The 20,371-nt window shown below is 39.8% G+C and overlaps 1 protein-coding gene across 2 annotated transcripts in view; it reads right to left on the bottom strand.

Moving 5' to 3' along the window:
- Positions 1 to 20,371, bottom strand: part of TRPM3 (transient receptor potential cation channel subfamily M member 3) — a 504,274-nt gene that overhangs the window by 257,017 nt on the left and 226,886 nt on the right. Inside the window, exons 1-3 of one of the 2 annotated variants that reach the window (XM_045563926.1) lie at positions 16,646 to 16,702; positions 11,614 to 11,693; positions 10,113 to 10,317 (exon numbers count right to left, since the gene is read on the bottom strand). In XM_045563926.1, the coding sequence (XP_045419882.1) occupies positions 10,113 to 10,115 (3 nt within the window). In that variant the 5' untranslated portion in view covers positions 10,116 to 10,317; positions 11,614 to 11,693; positions 16,646 to 16,702. Of the gene's footprint in view, positions 1 to 10,112; positions 10,318 to 11,613; positions 11,694 to 16,645; positions 16,703 to 20,371 lie in introns of those variants that run through there. The other variant, XM_045563925.1, reaches the window with a different exon arrangement.

Consider the following 20,371-nt stretch of genomic DNA (forward strand, 5'->3'; position numbering starts at 1 on the left):
GCAAAGTGAAGCCAAAAGGTGGCTGAGGTAATGACTGTGGACACTCCTGTGGAGGGCCATAACAAGAGCAAAGAAGTTGACCATGGCCAAGACACCTGCAGAAGCTCCGCCCATGAGAATTCTGAGGCCTCCTCCCCACTGGCAGCCTGCCAGTTCATCAGGCTGCGGCTGGTCTCCTGAGCTATTCCTGTGGGTCTTCCCCCCTCTCTCTTATTTCTGCCTGTGTATGCTGAATACATGTGCATGACTGTTGGTGTGTGAAAGCCTTGCAATAGACCGAGAATTCGAAAGCATTTAACTGGCCACTGGGTCATTGTGAAATCTCCTGCCCCTGCTGTTGGAGTTAGCATAACCAGGCTGATTCGAACCCGACATGGTAGTGAGGGACTGGGATCTCAGAGCTAGTTATCCAATAATTATTTAATCCATTATTAAAGCTATATTATTAAAATTCCTATTAGCTCTAGATTGCGCTGTGCTTCTCAAACTTTAATGTGCACAGAACTCACCTGGGGACCTTGTTGAAAAATGCAGGTTCTAATTCAATAGGTCTTAGGTGGGGCTTGAGGTTCTGCATTTCTAAGGGACCACGTGAGCAGCGAGAATTGTAACTCTTCCCCAGAGCAAACATCCCAAGTGGTATGTCTTGTGTTTGCTATTGAGTCAAAGAAAGAATGCTCCATATTTTACATGAAAATCAAAGGAAAATTGAGGAAATAATGGAAGAATTACCCAGGCCCTATAAATGTAAAAGTACAGCAATTGATAAGCTATTCAAGGTATCTGCCATAACTAACTCCTTTTGATCAGGACTAATTAATATAGAAAGGAACATTTGATTACCTATAGGCCACATCTAACTACCCAGAAGCTGGCAAATAACACAGACATGGGTGGCTCTGGCCCTTGGATGTCGCCCATTATTTGTGATTTATGGTGCTCTTCTCTTAGGGAATAAAAAGCAAGATAAAATAAAGTATTTAAATGAATCCATTTGCTACTTTTTTCTTTTTTGGTTGTGATTGTTTAGCAACTTAAATAAATGGTTTTGGAGATAAGAGAATAATTGCCAAGGGATAAAGCAACACTTTGAGACTATCTGAAGAATTCAATTTTAAATCATATTTTATACCCATAAAAATCAGGTGCTTCAGTAACCTCTTCAGGTACTTTAATACACCAGTTAACCTATGTGCTGAATCAGCAGCTTCACACGCATAAATGGTTGTGCCCAGAGCAATTAATAAATTCCTGCTAAGTAAGTCCATGTGATTGCACATTAGGAGCTACTTTGGTTGTCAAAAGAAGCAATTTTGACTGTCACTTGTGAGTCTATTAATTGCTAAGGGATCACCTTACAAATAACAACGCTTCCTAATGGGCATACTAAATTTTGTCACGTAGGCATTACTCTGATGTAGTGCTTTTATTTAGAGATTTTCCAGACATGTGCAGCCTCACGCTCTAGCATCAGAGAGTGGCATCGTAAGCCATTTGGCCAATTTGAGCAGCCTCTCTTGTTACATGGGAGTGATCCTGACCACCCCACAGGACACTGTGGATTAACTTGTAGAACACACCAGGTATGGCACAAAAAACAACAAATGCAAATTAGATGAAGGTTACATTCACATTTTATATGACTCCTGTGTACAACAAGTCCAAGTAAATTGCCTTTAGCTCTTTAACTGGTATTCCTTTCAAAATAGCCCTTTGTTTCTCAATTCGGAGTATCTGGGGAGTGACTAGTACAGGTGTTTATCTTTACAAAATTACCCAGCTTGGGCTACCTAATCCTTGCTTCACCCATAGGCCTTTAGTTCGCCAATTTATCATTTCAGGAGATAAACTGAATTCAAATAAGTTACCTATGCCTGGAATTATCTACTCTCTTCCCCTTCTATCATTAGAGCCTCTGCTTGGCAGCAGGAAGCCCCTGGGATGTGCTAATGACATTTAGAATAGCATCTTAAGAATGTTCTGTATAAAATAGAGACTAGCTCTAGTTGAAACTGTACTATTTTATCTATCCTTAGGTGCTTTGGAGGCCAATGCATCAGCATGGTTTTCATGAGAAAACATATTTTGAGTTCCAAACAACAAACTTAGAAATGAAATTCTGTGAGACTGGTAATAGCAAACAGATTTTCTTTCATTCAAATGGCAGAGGGCTCCAATAACTAAAACTCCTGCATTTTTGCTCTGCCTAATGCCAAAGGTTTTTTTGCTTACTGCGTTTTTTACTAAAGCCAATCTTATTGCTTCATCGTTAGAAATGTCACTACTCACCTATCAAAGCAGAATTCAACTTTATTATGGCCTCACTCTGCACTAAACTTGGAGCTCACAGAGGAGTCACAAGCCAGGCAGAATCCTCTCCTCTTCACCATACCCCCAGCGGGCAAAGGCTGGAGGGTGGAGAACAGCCATTACTACTTGGAACAGACGGGGGCTGTTTCATTGAGAAACAAATAATAATAATCTTCCTTAGGCATTTTGAACTTGACTTTTTCTAGAGCAATTTAGCTTTGTTAATTCATCAGCCATCTCTTTAGCCCTAAATTTTAACCCATGTAATTTTGTCCAGCTGTTTTAACGAAAACGTCTTCATGAAAATGTTTTAATGAAAATGTAAAAGAATTGTAGAACCATAAATCTGGCTACACTCTTGGAAGTGTTAAAGGACAAGTCCTCTTCCTTATGCTGCAAAGCCACCTTTAATTCTTGGAAATGGTCACTTGGCATTTGTTAAGTAGTGTTTTAAATAATGGAACTACCATTGCTAAATCTATTTTAAAGGTATTTTTAATACCTTTCTCCCAAGCCTATAGTTGGAAATTTGTCTCATTTTCCTTTTTGTTGAGAAAATGGTGACAAGCACCATTTCATTTTCTAGTTCTTTATAGTCACATTTAAAATGAGCACTTGTAATTAAATCAGTGGCCAAGAAGAATATGTCATATCAGACTGCTAAGACAATTTTGCTTATACCAGCTTTTTAAGCCCATGAAGCCTTTTGTTTTGCAGTGGGAGTTTAATGCTTATGATGGTTTGATAGATATGAAATCTCCCCAGAAAAAAAAATTTGGAATTACATTCACTGTTATTAAATTCCTAGTTTGATGACCCACAATACTTTGGAAGCAAAAGTGCTATTGTAATTTACTCCACATTGTTTTTGCAATTTCTCAAAGTTAGATACCAGGTACTCACAGGGGATGCTGACAAGCCAAAGCTGGAGATTTAGAAATAATATAAAACTTCAGTGAGCATAGGAACAGATCCTAGGGTATACCCTATGAATTTTCTATCAGAATTATTTAGCATAAAATATTCTAGAGGCAAAGAAATGGGATGGTTTCTTGGAAGAGAATTGGTTCTTCCTTCTTCTTCAGAAATCTATGATTAGGATCAGAAATATAAGTGATAAATTTGTTTTATTCTCAGTTTCAGAAAGGCCTTCCAAAGACACTGCCAATTCAGTGGCCTTGAGATTACAAGGTGAAAATTGGAAATCAAGGGAGCAATTACAAAGCCTCTCAAAAACCTTACTATGCATATGTAAAGCTGCTTGGTTAGCTTTATTCTCCTGATCAGCTATTTTGGTTTGTGATTGGGATTCATTTAATTTCCTATTCGGTGTGTGTCAGTCAATGATGATTCTCAGATCAAATCTGCATAATGCAAAGATAGACAATTTTTAAAATTTCAAATTCAATCCCAGAGTATTATAAGAGCATAAGGCTACATGCTATGCTGCTGACAGCCTCCCCCTGCCTGGTGTCCCCACTTAGCTTCCCCCAGCCTCTCTCTCCCCACACCCACAGTGCTCAGAGAATAAGGCTTTCATCCTGGCAGACTCAATAGTTAGAGCTTTAAGTGCAAGAATGAGGGCTAGGAGTAATTACCTAAATCATATGAAAACTATAATAAAGCACTCAACCTGATCTAATAAGCAGAGTAAATAGCAAGGGAAAACTGGAAGAGAATTATGAGAGTGACTTGAGAGGTTTAAATACGAGCCCTTAATTATGTTATACTTACCTGGCCTACAAGTCAGCTTAGCATTAATTGGAAGAGATGATTAGTAAGCAAATAAGTTTCTGTCTGTAATCAAGCCCTGTACTGCTTCCAGTTCTAAATAATCTACGGCCAGAGCCCCAGGTAAAGAAGAGTCTTTGGGAAACAACACAGTGTCTTCTGACGGGGCTATCTTATTGTTGCTCTTTAAGGTGGTTCTGAAGAGTTACCTGGATTCTGTTCTAGTAAAATAATGCCTAAACCAGAGCCCTAGTATCTTAGTATCTTCTTCCTTTGTCCCTCTGTTCTGCCATTTAGGGGGCATCCAAATGAACTTGCCAAGTCCTCTGATAGTCCAGAAATGGCATTTAGGGGCTTGCAATTTGGTAGGATGTGGCTTGGTACTGAGAAGGAAGTCAGAACCCTTTGCTTCCTGCCAGCTTTGAATGTCTTTTTCCTGTGTCACAATTTTTCCTTGTCAAGTCCTGGTTTCACTGCTATTTCACTGGGCTTGTCAAGTCTGGGAATTGAGGACCAAACACCACAAACTACTCAGAAGAGCTCAGAAAATGGTTCTATTAACCTAAGACAGAAGTTTACAAAGACCTCTTCCTGCTCACAACTTTATAGAGTTTAACCTCATAAAACGTGAGTGACTTTATACTTCTACTATGAAGTTTTCAAAACCCATATAAAAGAGCTAGAAATGTGGTAGTAATGATCATCCTTTCAATCACCTACACATATATTTCCCAAAAAAGCATCTCCTATGGCTTGCACCAGGCATCCACGCTGGAGAAGAAACAGAACTGAGAGGGAGTCCTGAGAAGACAGGGTTCAAGAACTATGTTGTTAAACAATTGTGTGACTCTGGAAAAATAATTTAACTTCTCTGGGCTCCAGTTGCCTCATCTATAAAATAGGTAGAGGGATTGGGATTAATTAGTGATGTGTAAGCCTGGCTGAACACTACAATAACTTGGGTAACTTTCGAGAAACTTCGGATGCTTGGGTTCTATCTCAGACCAATTCATAAGACTCTCTGGAAGTGAGTCTTGGACATGGGCATTTGTCAGTCCAAAAGTTTCCAAGTTAAGAACCACTGCATCTGGTCCCTTGAGTGCCTTCAGTGGCTAAAGTTCTGCGACATATTCCTGTACCAACTACGTGGTAAAAGAGATACCCAATGTTCCTGAGCAGAGACATATATGGCGCTCACGTGGCTGACATTTTAATAATGACTATGATTTCTTTCTTCTCCAACTATATCCTCTCCCCAAACTCCTGCAGACTGCCTCATATTGTGTCCAGACCACACCGGCATTCTGCAGATACAAGGGATTTATCTCAGGCTGCTTTGAAGGAAAAAAATTAATGTTACATCTTTTTTTTAAAAAAATTAATAGAAGTCAATTTGCCTGTAGAGTTTTTTGGCCACTTTGTTAAGAATGATTTAAACTTTCAAGAATTCTTGTCAGAAGCAGGGGATCAAGGGCATATTATTTTGGCCTGGCTGACAAATCTTGATGAATGATTAACCACACCTTCCCCGGGGAAAGGCTGGAACTCTTTAACAGACTGGCTGCTGACTTTGCCTGGTCCAAGATGCCTGCTGGTTTGTTCGAGAGGATGGCAGATAAAGAAGGCACAAGCGGGCACAAAACGACACCCTGCCTGGTAAAATGAGACCGCCGAGCCATGGACAACTGCACCCCTTTGTCTAGACAGGAGACAGACTAATTCAAGGGCAAGTTTTCAAAGTAGACAAAATGCTCATTTGTTTCTGGATAAATAGCTGGGACTTCCACTTGTTCAATATTTGGTTGTAATAAAAGGAAACATGGTTCTCATTTGGTTGCTTAGACTCAGAAAGATAGGTTTGTCCTCATAGTGGCTGCTCTGAGACCATCTGGGGCAGCCCTGTCCTCAGAGACTAACCTCAGAGCCAGCTTCGTGGGTGCGTGACGTGTGAGCAGTCACACTGCTCAGAAGGGCAATGCTTGGGGTTCATTGGTGTGCACCAGCTGTCTTAAAATTCTTAATATTTTTATCCTTGAACTTGGTAAATGAAGTCTTATGGGACAGTGGAGCACGTGTACGGGGCTTAGAACCTCGGCTCACATGTAGTTCCTGGCCCCTCTTCCCTGCTGGCTCCTAGGACAGCCAGGGTCAGGGTTGGGCACGTGGCCTGCAGCATTTCAGGGTGAGGAGAAGGGAGCAGCTATCTCTGCCTTGGGTGGCAGCACCATGGTGTGTTTCATGGGCAACCTGGCAGGAAGTTCACCCCCCTCAGATACTGAGCACCTTAGAATGGAGGTGATAATCCCCTGGTGGGGGAGGGCCCCCCATCCACTGAGAGTTGGGGCTACCAGCCGTGGGAAGGGGAAATTGAGTTTCCTATCCCTGCCAGGGGTCCTACATTCTCATTTTGCACTGGGTTCTACAAAGTTTGTGGTCAATATTACCTAACCTGATCACCAACAAACAGTTCTGCATTCCATGGAGCCTTGTGGGGCCTGAGGACAGCTGTCAACGTTCAGTGTCCATATTTGTCCCTCTTTGGAGCAGAGTCAAAGATCTATCTGCCTCTTAGAGTCTTCCCTTCAACTGTAAAATGGCATAATATACATATAGCATCTATTTGCCTTGTGACATGGTATAAATGAGTTCAGTTTTCTAAGCCTCAATATATTACTCCATCATGTAGGAATAATGCTGCTACTATCATAAACATAAAATGAGATAATGCAGGTAAGTACTTGCCACAGTGTCAGGGACATAGTGGATGTTCAATGAATTTTAGTTGCTATTATTATTGTGATTATCATTATCATCTGCTACAGATTCTGAAAGCAATTGCAAAAGTATTTTGATTAACACCTTGAGGGACACACGTTCTAATAAACTCATTGGAGTTTCAGTCTCTAGGGTTCTTAGTGTCTCTCAAACTCACAAGACATTTTCAAGAGGGGGAAAAGAAGTTCAGATAGAGAAAAATTATATAACGAGAAGGGATCTTGGCTTTGTCCATCATAATAGCACACCCACAGCAGCTGTTTAATTGTCGAGGTGTACACAGGTAACAGTATCTCACTTTTTGTTTGGTGGAATGAATAGACGCAGGAGATTGACTGAATGGGGAAGTCAAAGTATGTCACAGACCACGTCTCCATCAGTGATGGGCTGGTGTTCACAGCACCATCCTTCTGTGAGTGACTGTCACCAATGCCATTGTTCAATAAAACAGAGCAGTAGCTTGCTGACTTATGCAGCCTGGTACTCCTGTGGAAATATTCTAACGTGTCTGTGGACTCCCAGGAAGTGAAGGAAAAAGGCTGCTTCACTGTTCCATCTCTATTAATTTCATAAATATCTTGAGCGCTGGCTGCATACCAGGTGCTTTTTATTTTCTTTCTAATCTTTATAAACATCAAGTAAGGTAACTATACCTGCTTTATAGATAAGAAAACTTGAGTCTTAGCCAAGTTAAATGGTTTAACCAAAACTTTCTAGTTAGATATTGAGAGAGTGAGGGTTTAGATCCAGTTCTGTCTGACTTCAAGATTATGCATTTTCTTTTAATGGATCACAAAGCCTCTCTCTTAGCTATAGCAAGTTAACTCTTAGTAGAATGAATGACAATAGCAAGCACTTATTTAGCTTTAACAGGTGCTATTCTAAGCACTGAACATATATTGACTCATTTAATCCTTGAGACAATTCTATGCAGTAGGAATTACTATGCCCATTTTACTAGTGAGGAAACTGAGGCGCTGGGAAGCTAAGTAAACTTGACAAAGTCACACAGCCAGTGAGTGACAGAGCCAGGCTATAAATAAAATGCACTGTGGCTTTAGATTCTGTGATCAACCAGCAGACTAAGGGGTCAGAGCTTCTGGAATTATTTAAAAGTGTTAACTGAAAAAGTATAACTTGACTTTCCAAAATAATATACCAAGACATATACATCCAAATGAGTGTCCTTCAAAGTATTAGCCAAAATGTTTTTGCAATTTCTTTCAGAGCCAGAAGCAAATAATAATGATGGCAGTAATATAAATAGCAGCTAAATTAATTTTATGTTTATTATGTGCCCAGTACCGTGTCATACGTTTTAAATATGCCATCTCATTTAATGCTTATGATAATAGTGTCAACAATCTATAGGACGGAATAAATTATGAAGCTCAGAAAATTTAAGTAACGTTCTCTATGTCACAGCATGTACATGATGGCTAAACTTGGACTATCTGAATCCAGAATCCACAGTCTTCACTACTAAACTAATACTTCATTTTTAAAGATATTTTTAATGATGGAAAACTTTAGAAAACAGAATGGACTTGTAAGAACTAGCAGAGGTTATTTGTGGCGAAGCTCTAAATTTCGTGAATTTCAGGTACTTGAGATTAATTTTCCATTAAAACTATCATTTAATGAAAATATAGACTGCTTTTCTCTTGTGATCTATGAATTATCTGAAATCAGTCCCCAAAAGACAGACCAATGCACGTTTGGACAATGGCAGCATCGCAGTAATTAGAGTCTTTCAAAGTGATGACTTTGGAGGGATGTTCTTACTTACAAGCTTGTTTATGTTCCATATTTGACACTAAATATTAACAATGAAAATGAGGACCACATGCTTATCAAATACCTACGGGGCTTACGGCAGGATGCTTGCAGGCACCATTCAAGCATCCTGGAGAGCCACTCGGTGTGCCACTCTGCAATGACTATTGCTAGGAAGCCTCTTCCTCATTGGCAACACTTTTAGGGAGAATTTGCATGACTTTTAACACATAGTTCCAGAGAATCTAACTGTATGTGGTTCAATCTCATACTGTGCATAGTGACTGTATGAGTTGGGGACACTTACTGAACTTGTGTGGGCAAATAGATCCCTTAAGTGAGTGAGGAACTTGACAAATCTCCATTTTCCTTGATTCTATATAGGCCACGATTAACTAACCCATTCTTTGTTTTTCCAAGCCTTGCTGGAGGCTGCAAATAGCATTTTTCCCCCTAAACATTGCTTTTAATTTAATATATATCTCAAAATTGATTTACTTAGATAAGAGCTATGAGAATAACTTAGTCAACCATTCTTGGTAAAGGAATTACTGCAGTGGGAGGAGGGGGAAGAGGAGAGAGGAAGGCGGGGAGACGTGAGAAAAAAGAAGAGGGACGTGGTTTTATTGCACATTTTTAGACTGCAACTTGTGAGAGATGACTCCCCTTGTATTTTGCAGTATGCTTCTCTAAGCAAAATTTCCTCTCCAAACTCAGAAAACTCCATGGCATGCATAAGAACAGCCACCTCCTACTGCTCCGCCCTTAGCTAACTCACTGTCTTCTAACAGTCACAAGCAAGTTTGTTGGACTACAGCATTTCCAGAATATCCAAAACACATGCTATACTTTTCTCCTGGCAAAATCTGTCAGCCAAATAGGGAGCAGTCCATGATAAAAGCTGAAATTTAGAAGTGACAACAATTAGAAGTAAAACTTGTATATTTCCTAAAACCCCCTTTCTTCCCCCAAAATACTTTTCATATAGAACCCTTCTATTGAGAACATTATTGAACACAGCTGCTTGGAGAAAAAGCGCTCAATTTGGATAGCAAGATCTGTCTTACACCAGGGAAGGAAAGAGGCAGAGATGATCATTTCTACCTTGAAATGAGAGAAATGCTAGTTACCAATAGAACAAACACAGAAACCTAAAGGTAACATGTTTTTCACCAAAAGAAAAATAAAAGGAGTTAGGAAAATATGTCATAGTGATTGAGACTCCAAAAATAACATAATAAACAGTGGGTAACTATAGAAAGCTATTTCTTTTATAAGTAATAATAGTCACTGTGTCTGATATCATACTAATTATTCAAGAAATTCTGGGAGGTTTTCTTTCCCCTGTTTTATAGAGGAAGAGCTGAGACCCACAGGAGCAAGGTACTCAGAGTGGGTCACCCCATATCAGAAAGTGGCAGAGTTGAGATTAGGCCCAAAGACCAAATCCTGGGCTCTTCACCACTCCTTTGTAGGACTTGCAAGAGCATCTGGGAATGGCTTAATGGCTTTCTGATTACCATGGCTTTGTTGGAATGGCCGCCTCCTTGGAACTCAATGGTCCCGAAAGCATCTGTCGGGCTGAGTTGAGTGTGTTTGCTGATGGACCACTTCTCGGACTGGACGTCATTTCTGGAGAGGCGACTTTCATTTTTCTCATTCTGAAGCACAGAGATACTGGGAGTGAGACCAACATGTTGGCCTATCAGACGCCCACAGCAGCACCTGTAACAGAAGAGATAAATGTGAACTCCTGGTATTAGCCACAACTGGAATTGAAGACAACCTGCAGGAGAAATCTACAATCTGTGCCGAGCGATTTCAGTCAATTCTTAGGTGGAATTCCATCATGCGGCTGTAACAGGCAAATGGTAAACTCAGCCTTTCTGTGACATACATACCCTTCCTTTTCTCTTCCCTCCCTGTTTTCCTTTAGCTGTCTAAGCTAGAACATGCCTCCTGCCCTTCACCCAGCCTTTTTGCACCTGGCATGTTGTTCAGAATTGGATACCTGCAAACAAAAGGTCTCTAGATTTTTCTACTTCTTATTCCTCCCCTCGATCAAATCTTGCACGAAGGACACTGAAGAGCTTTGAGGGAAGAACTTTAACATGCACATTTAAATGAGGAATCTCACTTATATGTGAGTCACAACCGAACTTGTCTCTTCCCAATTGACATTTGCTGTCAAACATCCAATTCTGAGAATAAAAATCTGCAGGCTTAAGGGTTCTTGAAGAAACAATGAAAAAAAAATATTCACAAGATATTTGAAAACTCAAACTTTGCTCCTTCTATCATGAAAATGTCCTTCATACATTACTACTACCACTATTATGACTATTAGTAATAATAGTTACAATATACAGCTACAATTCATTAAACACTAACAATTTAGCATCCATTTTATGGATGAAATATTATAGTTTTGAAGGTTAAGTAATTTGCCAAAGGTTACACAGCTAGTCTCAAAAACTCCATAGTTTATATTTTAAATTTCTTTATTAAATTTCCTGTTCATAAAGGCATTGCCAGACATACATATACTACTTTATCATAAATGCTTCCCACCTTATATCTTGTTGATCTTCAGAAAGGTATAGAATGTACTAAAAATGTGCTTGAATGGGCATCTGAAAGTCTGTAGTCTAGTTAGTAATTTGCTAGATGTCTTTTGTTTAGAATTATCTTTTTTCCTACAGAGCATGTTGGTACAAATTAAGCATTTGGATGAAATGCTTAGAAGAGTAAACCAGTAACCATAACAAAAAATATAACCCACTGTTATATACAGTGATTAATTCCTTCTGCCATGGTACATATGCTCTTAGACTAAGACTTAACTGTAGGCATGGCATATTATATACTGTGTATAAGTAAGATTGCTTCAAAGATTTCCAGCAACAATAAAAAAAGATCTTTAATTCGACAGTGTTTCCCTCACAACAGGAATTACTCTTGTAGTTTATTCCCATAATCACTGCTTCATGTTCCTAGATACATTAGAGACAGCAAGATTACCTATGGGGGTCTTTGGTGCTGGGTATGATGTGAACACATTCTCTTTTATAAAATGCTCTTTCTATCCAGGATTTCTGAGCCTGAAAAAAAAAAATAAAAGAGGAAAGGTGAACATAACCTCTAAATATTTTTGACTAGAAAGCAAAATTTCATAATCACATAATGAACTAGTATATCATAAACTGAATTGAAATTGTGATTATTTCACACATAAACACTGCATATAATGATATTGGTTACTCCCAGAACCTGCTGATTAGGTTATTTTACATTGTAATATTGAAAGTTAAAGGAAATGGCCATAGTAAAAAAAAATGTTAGTGATGGAATCATACACAAATTCATAATGGTTTTTGAAGGCCAGACATACAATACTATTTGCAGAGAAAATAAATTTGGAGGGATAGAATAGTATCTTTATAACCTTATAGAAAACAAATATTCAGTAGTGGGAAGAGATACATCTAAATAAGTACAAGCTTTCATGGCTGACACTTCCATTAGATTTTCCTCATAGAAGGAAAGAAAAATTGCATAACTCAAAAGCCCTAATCTATCACCATGATTTTTCTAAAATCCAAATTAGTGGTGTTTAGGTACAGAGAGGAAAAAAGGAAATGGAAACATAAGGAAGATAAATGTCTTTTTCACAGTCCGAAATTTCACAGGTAATGTCTTCAGAAGGAAGAAAGATAGCACATTTTTCCTGTTTGCATCTCACATGCCTTTAAGCACAGCATATACAACTTCTTAGAATGGGCATTGTTGGGACTATCCTCCCAGAAGTGCTGCCACTGAGATTAGGTTCCCCCACAGACAAAGGATGTTCGGGCAAACTGTACAGTCTTTGTTCCAAAGCAGTGTCCATCCTGCATCCCTTCACCCTTTTCTTTACCACACCTGAAATAGTGGAGGAGTCTCCCATGAGATCCAATAAACTGCTCAAAGGATTCCTTCTCTGAACACTTAAGATGGAAATTGCTAGAGAAACCTGTAATGTTATTTCTATGGGGTATCATTTCTGTAAGCCAGCATCAGTACTAAATTCGTACTCTCAGAATATATATAGGGCTAAAGCACAACTGAACTGTTTGCTTGGTCTGTCTCGATGGCCGGTGTTTACTGTTACAAGCCCCCATTTGTTGGCCATAATTGGTCTCGACTCTGCCAATGACTCAGATATCTACAAAAGCTGTGCTCAGTTCTGGTGGGCCCTCAACCCCTCAGTCTCTCCCCTCTCTCCTCTCTCACAAGGGATGTCTACACAAGTGGGTGGCCCAAAAGGTCGTAGTTGTTTAATAGTCATGGCAATGCACATTTCACAAGTAGCAACATGAGGGATGGTCGAGGGGCACCCTGTTTCAGTTGTGGTCACAATCAGGTCCATAATTTCTGGGTGTTCACGCATTATCCCCAAGAAAAGGAGCATCCAGTCTGCCTCAGAGATCCTCGGGTCCAGGTGGGCCTCTGCATCCTCACACCACAAAGGTAACATTGGCAATTTTATTTGTCAGCTAAACATGAAAAAAATCCCAATGTCTATTCCCAAAGACTTTTCTTTTCAAACCTAGAAAAAACTAGTGGCTATATCTTTGCAACAGAAATGAGCTTAGGAGCATAGATAACCAATCTTTATCTTTGTAAAAATCCTGTAAGCTAAACTATTCATAGGCTGTGATTTTCTCTAGACACTGAATACTTTCATTGATAATATCTCTTGGCAGAAAGACGGTAAAATGTTCCTCACTGGATATCTGAAACCAACTTTTCCTACATCTTGGGGAGTGAAAAAAGGAGAATGTGCTTTTCTTTCCGTGTCCCACTTTGGCCAGTATTCAGAAGGATCTTTTGAGGGAGCACCTGGGAATTTTAGGGAGTGCTGACCAATATTCCCTGAGAGAAAGTGGGAAACACTGTATTATGGATACAGTATGAGGTTTGCAGTTAGAAACAGTGGTGTGAAGGGAACTCTGTGGCATGGAGAAAGTCACATAATTTCTTGGGTCCTCAGTTTTCCTCATCTATAAAATGGGCATAAGAGTAATACCTAACACGTAGTGTTGTTATTATTTTGGAGTACCATGCTTTCACTCCAAGAAAAGGGACTCTTCCTGGGTTGATTCTGGTGCTAAAAGTTTGGATGAAGATTCAGATGAGGGAACTACGAAATTGCTGTAGCAAACCTGACTTGAACTGATCTTCCTTTGTGTTGGAAATGGTAGGTGCCCAGAAGGCCTGGTTGGCCACTAACAAGGAATATAGAAAAGCTATTTAATTTCTCTGAACCTCATCTCTAACATGTGTATAATCATAGTTACTTTGAAGAGTTGTTGTGATAATCACACCAGACGATTCAGATAAAGTACCTGGCCCATAGCAGGAGCTCAGTAGGTGACAACAATGGCTAACATTTAGTAAGGGCATGCTCTGTGCTTGAACTTGTGCCATACATGTATTATCTCCATGCAGCCTCGTCAGAACTCTGTGAGGGAAGCACTCTTATTATATCCATTTTACCAATGAAGAAATTGAGGCAGAGAGATGCAGCAAGTAAGTTCTAAAGCCAAGGTTTAAAGTTGAGCAGTGCAGGCCGGGCGCGGTGGCTCATGCCTGTAATCCTAGCACTCTGGGAGGCCGAGGTGGGTGGATCACTCGAGGTCAGGAGTTCGAGACCAGCCTGAACAAGAGTGAGACCCTGTCTCTACTAAAAATAGAAAGAAATTATCTGGCCAACTAAAATATATATAGAAAAAATTAGCTGGGCATGGTGGCGCATGCTTGTAGTCCCAGCTACTCGGGAGGCTGAGGCAGGAGGATTGCTTAAGCCCAGGAGTTTGAGGTTGCTGTGAGCTAGGCTGACACCACGGTACTCACTCTAGCCTGGGCAACAAAGCGACACTCTGTCTCAAAAAAAAAAAAAAATTGAGTAGTCTGACTCCAGAGTTCACACTCGTACCCACTCTGCTAAACTGCCCCTCCATGTTAGGTGTTATTGATATTAAATACCCTTGGTAAGGGCAATGCCATCTGAGCATGCCCAGGAACACCTTGGCATTTGTCCAGAGTTGGACTTGTCTTAGAACTAGTTCACACTTGCATCTTTCTCCTCATTCCCCCCTTTCCAGTCCTCAAATGTGCATTAATGAACACTCTGTCATCGGTTCTTCCTCTCTCCCTCTCCCTGGGGTAAAGGATGAGGCTGGGATGTCAGGAAGATATCAGACTAGGAGAAAGAAGTAAAGCCATTATGATGTCTACAGCAAACACATGTAATCACAAGACTCCTAATTTTAGGAGTCATGGGAGGCCATGACAAATGGATTAAGCTTTTCAAGGACACCTTCCTTATTTATCTTGCTCAGGGATCCCAGCGTCCACTTGGAAGGCCCTGGAACTTTTAGTCAGATGGTGTGTGCTAAGAATTACTACATATGGATTGCCAACTTGTTTGTTAGCCTTTAAATATAAAGTAATTCGACTTGTGCACAGTTTGGCAACTTAATTACGTCTCAAAGGTGAAAAGCTACCTCATTGTTAGCAAAAAGATTGAGGATACAGTTTCTATTTCTTATCATTAACAGATTAACCATTTCCCTTGCTAAGGCACAGGAAATTGGAAGGGGGGAAAAAGAGAAACATAACATTAAAAAAATCTTTCCATCAGTTATAGTTAAATTGGATTCTTTTTTTGAGAAGGAAAGTATAATATATAATATAAAGAATGCACATATAACACGTGAATTAGGAATTCTACAAAATAGCATGCGTAATTTACTATGCTCTATCGTGGCCTTTGCTTTAGCGTGTTTTTATTGAGTTCTTTAATCTGTGCGAACAGATAATAGATTTTTTTTAAATTATCTTCTTCGAGAGGGCATATCTGATGCATAATCATGGTTTAACTTGTTCTCTTACCTGATTTCCTTTTCTTTTGTTCAAAGGCTTTGAACTACCCTGCATGAAGCGTTATACTTTGCTTCAACATCCAACCAAGTTAGTCCAGAATGGTTATCCTCGTTATTAGAAAGCATGAAATAGTTTTGACATGCTGCGTTTCTAGCTGACCCTTTCATTCTCTCCAAATAAAAAACTTTAACAGACATTGTGCCCTAAAATCTTTTCTTTTAAAATATGCTTAGGATATCTCATGTACTCTTAGAAAAGACGGCTTCTACAGGCCCTAGAAAATCACTTTTGCATGTTATTTTCTAAATGTAGAATGGTCACATAACCGCGACTGAGTTTGTGAAGGGCTGGTTTCTTTCCTGCCTGTCTGCATTATCGGTCGTGTGTGATGTCTAATAGGGAAGTGTTTTTCAAAGGCTAATAATTAAAAGACATCATATTCAAAACAAAAATGAGGACACTCACACTGAACAAAGTATAATGATTACCCTTGAGGAATAAAGCAACTACTAATTTTGAAAGTTAAATATACAGTCAATAAAGCATCAAAATGATAGAAACAAAAAATATGTAAATAATGCTTCATAAAGAAATAAACTAAGTCACTTCATTTAAGCAGGTTTCCACTCTTTTTTCACAAAGTCTCTGCTACCAACAGTTCCCAAACTACTTTGAATCTTTTTACTATGCAGTCCCCACCAGCCACAGAATCAAGAACTTCTCTAGGTAGGAATGGTTTACAAGTACATACACAAAGTGTGTGTTAAACCTGTCTCCAAAAAGCCTTGGAAAGTGCCACTGCGATCCCCTCTTCAGCAGGACAAGTTAACAGAAAAACAAACCAGACTAGTAATCGCAAGATTAGAAAATAGAGTCCACTAACTTCATAGGAACAAATTACAAAGCACATTTCACCATGCTTCTCATTGCCACACTCTCTTGTTTCAAACGTATACCCTGTCTTCATCAGAACAAAACACCAAAGGCCCAAAGGTACTGAATGCATATGCTCATTTTGCCCTGTCCCCCAACACCTCCCTGGGTGTTGGTCTTTGGTCTTCCTCTAGGTCCCCAGATCCAACAGTGAGAAGTCGAACAAGAGAAAAGTTAGCTGAAATCATTTTACCTGACCACTGACTCTGGGTGCTGGCAAAGGCAGTCCCCCGAGCAGCTCCTGTTGCTTTCATTTTGCTGCGGCTGGGCAGGCCATCCCGTTAATAATGCTCTTATGACCGCCCACTGGAAAAAAAGTCACTTGCCCGGCTCTTCCCCCAAGAGACGTTTCAAGTAAGCAATGAACTTGGGGAGATTAGCCCCTTGGAATGTGCTGCTTCGGGATTAGCCTCACTAAGAATCCCATGGACATTCCCTCCCAGCCCTCAAACAACTGCTTGATTTGAACATCTAATCTGACGCCAGAAGAAAAACAAATCCCCGGAGAGATCGGATTTAACTGGCACAAGTCCTAACAGGCTCCCCCCTCCCTTTTTCTCTTTCCAGTTTCAGAGAGAAAGCTTGTGAAAGTGTGATAAGGTGTTCTGAGTTCCGAAAGTTCAACTTTGGAAAGCAAATCCTTCTAAAGAAACAGTGTATTAATGCTCTGAGTGGTTTGAGCACACAAGCGGCATTGTTCCACCGTCTCCAAAGAATGGAATGATAGCATTTCTTTAAAGAGGAACTGCTAAAAACTCTGAGTGTCTCAAAAGAATATTCTGGTCTCTGAACATGAGCCTGAGAAGAATAAAGCTGGAGTTTGCCAGGGACCTTCCACGATTTCTAAAATGTCAGTAGTAAAACTTGCCTGATCTAACTTCTCATCCTCGACAATTGCAAATATATGATCAGAAACCTACACTGCCTGTTTTTTTTTAATTAAAGAAAGGTGAGCTGTAACCACTATAGCACAGGGATGCAGACTGAAAGTAGTATATTCATCGGGGGTGGCCCAACTGAGAGATTCAGCTGGCATTCAGTCATAGAAAAGACTTCTTTCAAATATCATCCAGGAGTGAATTTTTTAGATTATAGTTGTTCTTGACTAAGTAAGTGAACAAACTGAGAAAGAAAAGAGCTCAAATTTCAACAAGGGAAAAATACTTTTTAAAAAATGAATATATGAGCACTTCATCACCAAAGGACTTATCTTGTCCCACAGACAGACGTTAGAGCTGAGAGGTGATATTCTTCCTTATCGGGAGTCTCGTGGACTGAAAATCTGTGAGGGCCATGGGGCTTGGATTTTTACTTTTTCGTAACCTTCTGTGTCACGTGTCACGTGGACCCTCAATGAGAGTTACACTGGGAATGGAACGAGTTATTTCAGGCTCGGATTAGGTCGTGAGCCACTTTTTTGTCTTTCTGCTCCGTCCAGGATTGATCTCCTTCAAACTCCCAGGTTTTCTTTTCTCTCATTTACCAAGGTTTCCCCAGGGACAAGGGACGATGAACTACTTAGTCACTTTCAGCTGAGGAAACATTACAATAGCAACACCCAAATGTGACGTCAGACTGAGCTTGCGCAGTGAACACGATGGAGTCTTTGCCTGTCTTGGTGAGCTGGCGACAGAACATATGGTGACCAGAACACACGTGCCCTTCCTTCTGTGCAGCTTTAACTCTCCTAACCATTTATTCCAAAGGGACCATCAGAAATATAAGCCCACAAAGATGTTCACTGCAGCATTATTTATAATACCGAAAAACGGGAAACAAATGAAAAGCGCATCAATAGGAGGCTAAATAAACTATTTCCTGCCATTTTGTGATCATCGTAAGGTTTCAGAAGACTAATTAGTTACACAGAGAAATAAACGTTTTCATGTTGTTATATGAAAAAAAGCAGGCTGTAAAACAATTAAGTGCAGAAAAATTCCAAATTTTAAATAGATCCAGAGATTCTAGGGAGGAAATATTCTAAGGCGGTAACTGTGGCTGATTTTTATTTTGTTCCTTTTGCTTTTCCATGTTTTCCAGAGTTTTCTCCTGCAACCATAAATTTGTAGTCAGAAAATCTTTTTTCCCAACTGTCAAGTTCTACCTTATGATGATAGGAGGTGATCAGGAATGAGTAGTTCAGGAAGAGACTAAGGAAGGAGAATTCAGTGAAAAGATAGAGGGCTCAGTGGAAAAGATCTGGAAAAGAAAGTTTTATAATGTGCAGGGTCAGCTTTCTGGAGAGGGAGGAGCGGGGCAGGGAGAGCAGAGCTCGTGGGCAAACACCTGAAAGACACACTGATGTAGGAGGCTGTAGTGTGTCCTGAGACTAAACAAACTGGTTGCAGATAATCTTCCCAATGCAAGATATGTTTTAAAAATTCAGTTTTCTCAACTTCCTTCTTCACTAGATACTACCCAACCCTTCATCTGAATTACTTTAAATCTTGAGTTCAATTACATACACACTCAGTCTTTAGATATTGCCCATGTATTATTTTTACCCTATTCTTTCTAGTCTTGCTTGTGTTTTGTTTTTGTTTTTGCTTATTTTTCCATTCTAAAGAGAAATAAATATTCAGTAGGGAATAGAATATGAGGCACCTTCCATGGATGTTACACCAAAGACAAAAATATTGCTACCAGAACCCTGGGCATTCTGTTTAAGTGAAAAAGGAAGCCCCAGGTGGAATCAGTGCTGCAATTTTTTCATAGGAGGTTGCAGATAATCTTCAGGACTCTTTGATTTAAGACAGTAATTAGCTCCAAAGAGACTTGTAGCTCTGGGCCACACTGTCCATGTGGATCTTTTTAAAATCTTGTGCATCACCCAACAATGCAACTCCTGACAGGGAACATTACTAGTCTATTTCAGATGTAGTTTAAAGAGAGTGTAATGTGAATACTAATAAGAGGAAACCACAAGCATAAGCTAACTGTGGTTATTTTTCACTCCTATCTTAACGCAATGGCAGATACCTTATTCTCCCAATTCATCATTAAAGAATAATTACAGCTGAAGAGAGTATACTAAAATGTTTCCATTGGTATACAACTTAATTTTTAAAAAGTAAAATCAGATTTTCTACCAGCAGAAACTAGATTTTTGACAAGGAAAATGCATATTTCATTATTATAAAGATGTCCAAAGCATTTTTTTGTGTGATGTCCAAATTTGACGACAACAACAACAACAACAACAACAACGGGCATGATATAAAGTTGGGGTTGGCAAACATTTTCTGCAAAGGGCCAGATGGTGAATATTTTAGGCTCTTTGTGGGCCATAGAGTCTCTGCATTGATACTCAACTGCCATAGACAACACATAAACAAATGAGTATGGCTCTGTTCCAATAAAACAGGGGGTGAGCTAGAATTGGTGTGTGTTGGCCAATCTCTGGTATAGAAAAAAGAGGTGAATGATGGGATATCAAGGGAGTGGGTGACAATGGTCTTAAAAATCAGGCTTTCATGGTATCACCACTAACTTGTCTTTGTTCTTCCTCAAGCATTTCTGGCAAGTTCTCCTTTAGGGGTCTTTGTTCCCATTATTCATGGACCTAGACAGCTCCATCCTCAGCTATACCATAACTCACTCCCTCAACACATCTGGACGGCTCAGACGTCTTTCTAGACCATGCTATCTAAAGGTACCGTGGTGTCATTCTTTATTCCTTTACTTCCATCTATTTTCCTCATAGCCCTTCAGCTTACCTGGCATTATGCCATGTCTTTGTGTGTTTGTTTTTTGTTTGTGTCCCCAACTAGCATGTAAGTTCCCAAGGACAGTGGTTTTGTTCTGTTACTGCTGTTGCCCCAGGACCTAGGACTGTGGCACATCGAGGACTTGGGCAAATCATCTGATTTCCCTGCACATCAATTCCTCACCTGGAAAATGATGGCATCAGGTCAACCAA

Source organism: Lemur catta, chromosome 10, assembly GCF_020740605.2.
Source record: "Lemur catta isolate mLemCat1 chromosome 10, mLemCat1.pri, whole genome shotgun sequence".
Lineage (NCBI taxonomy): Eukaryota > Metazoa > Chordata > Mammalia > Primates > Lemuridae > Lemur > Lemur catta.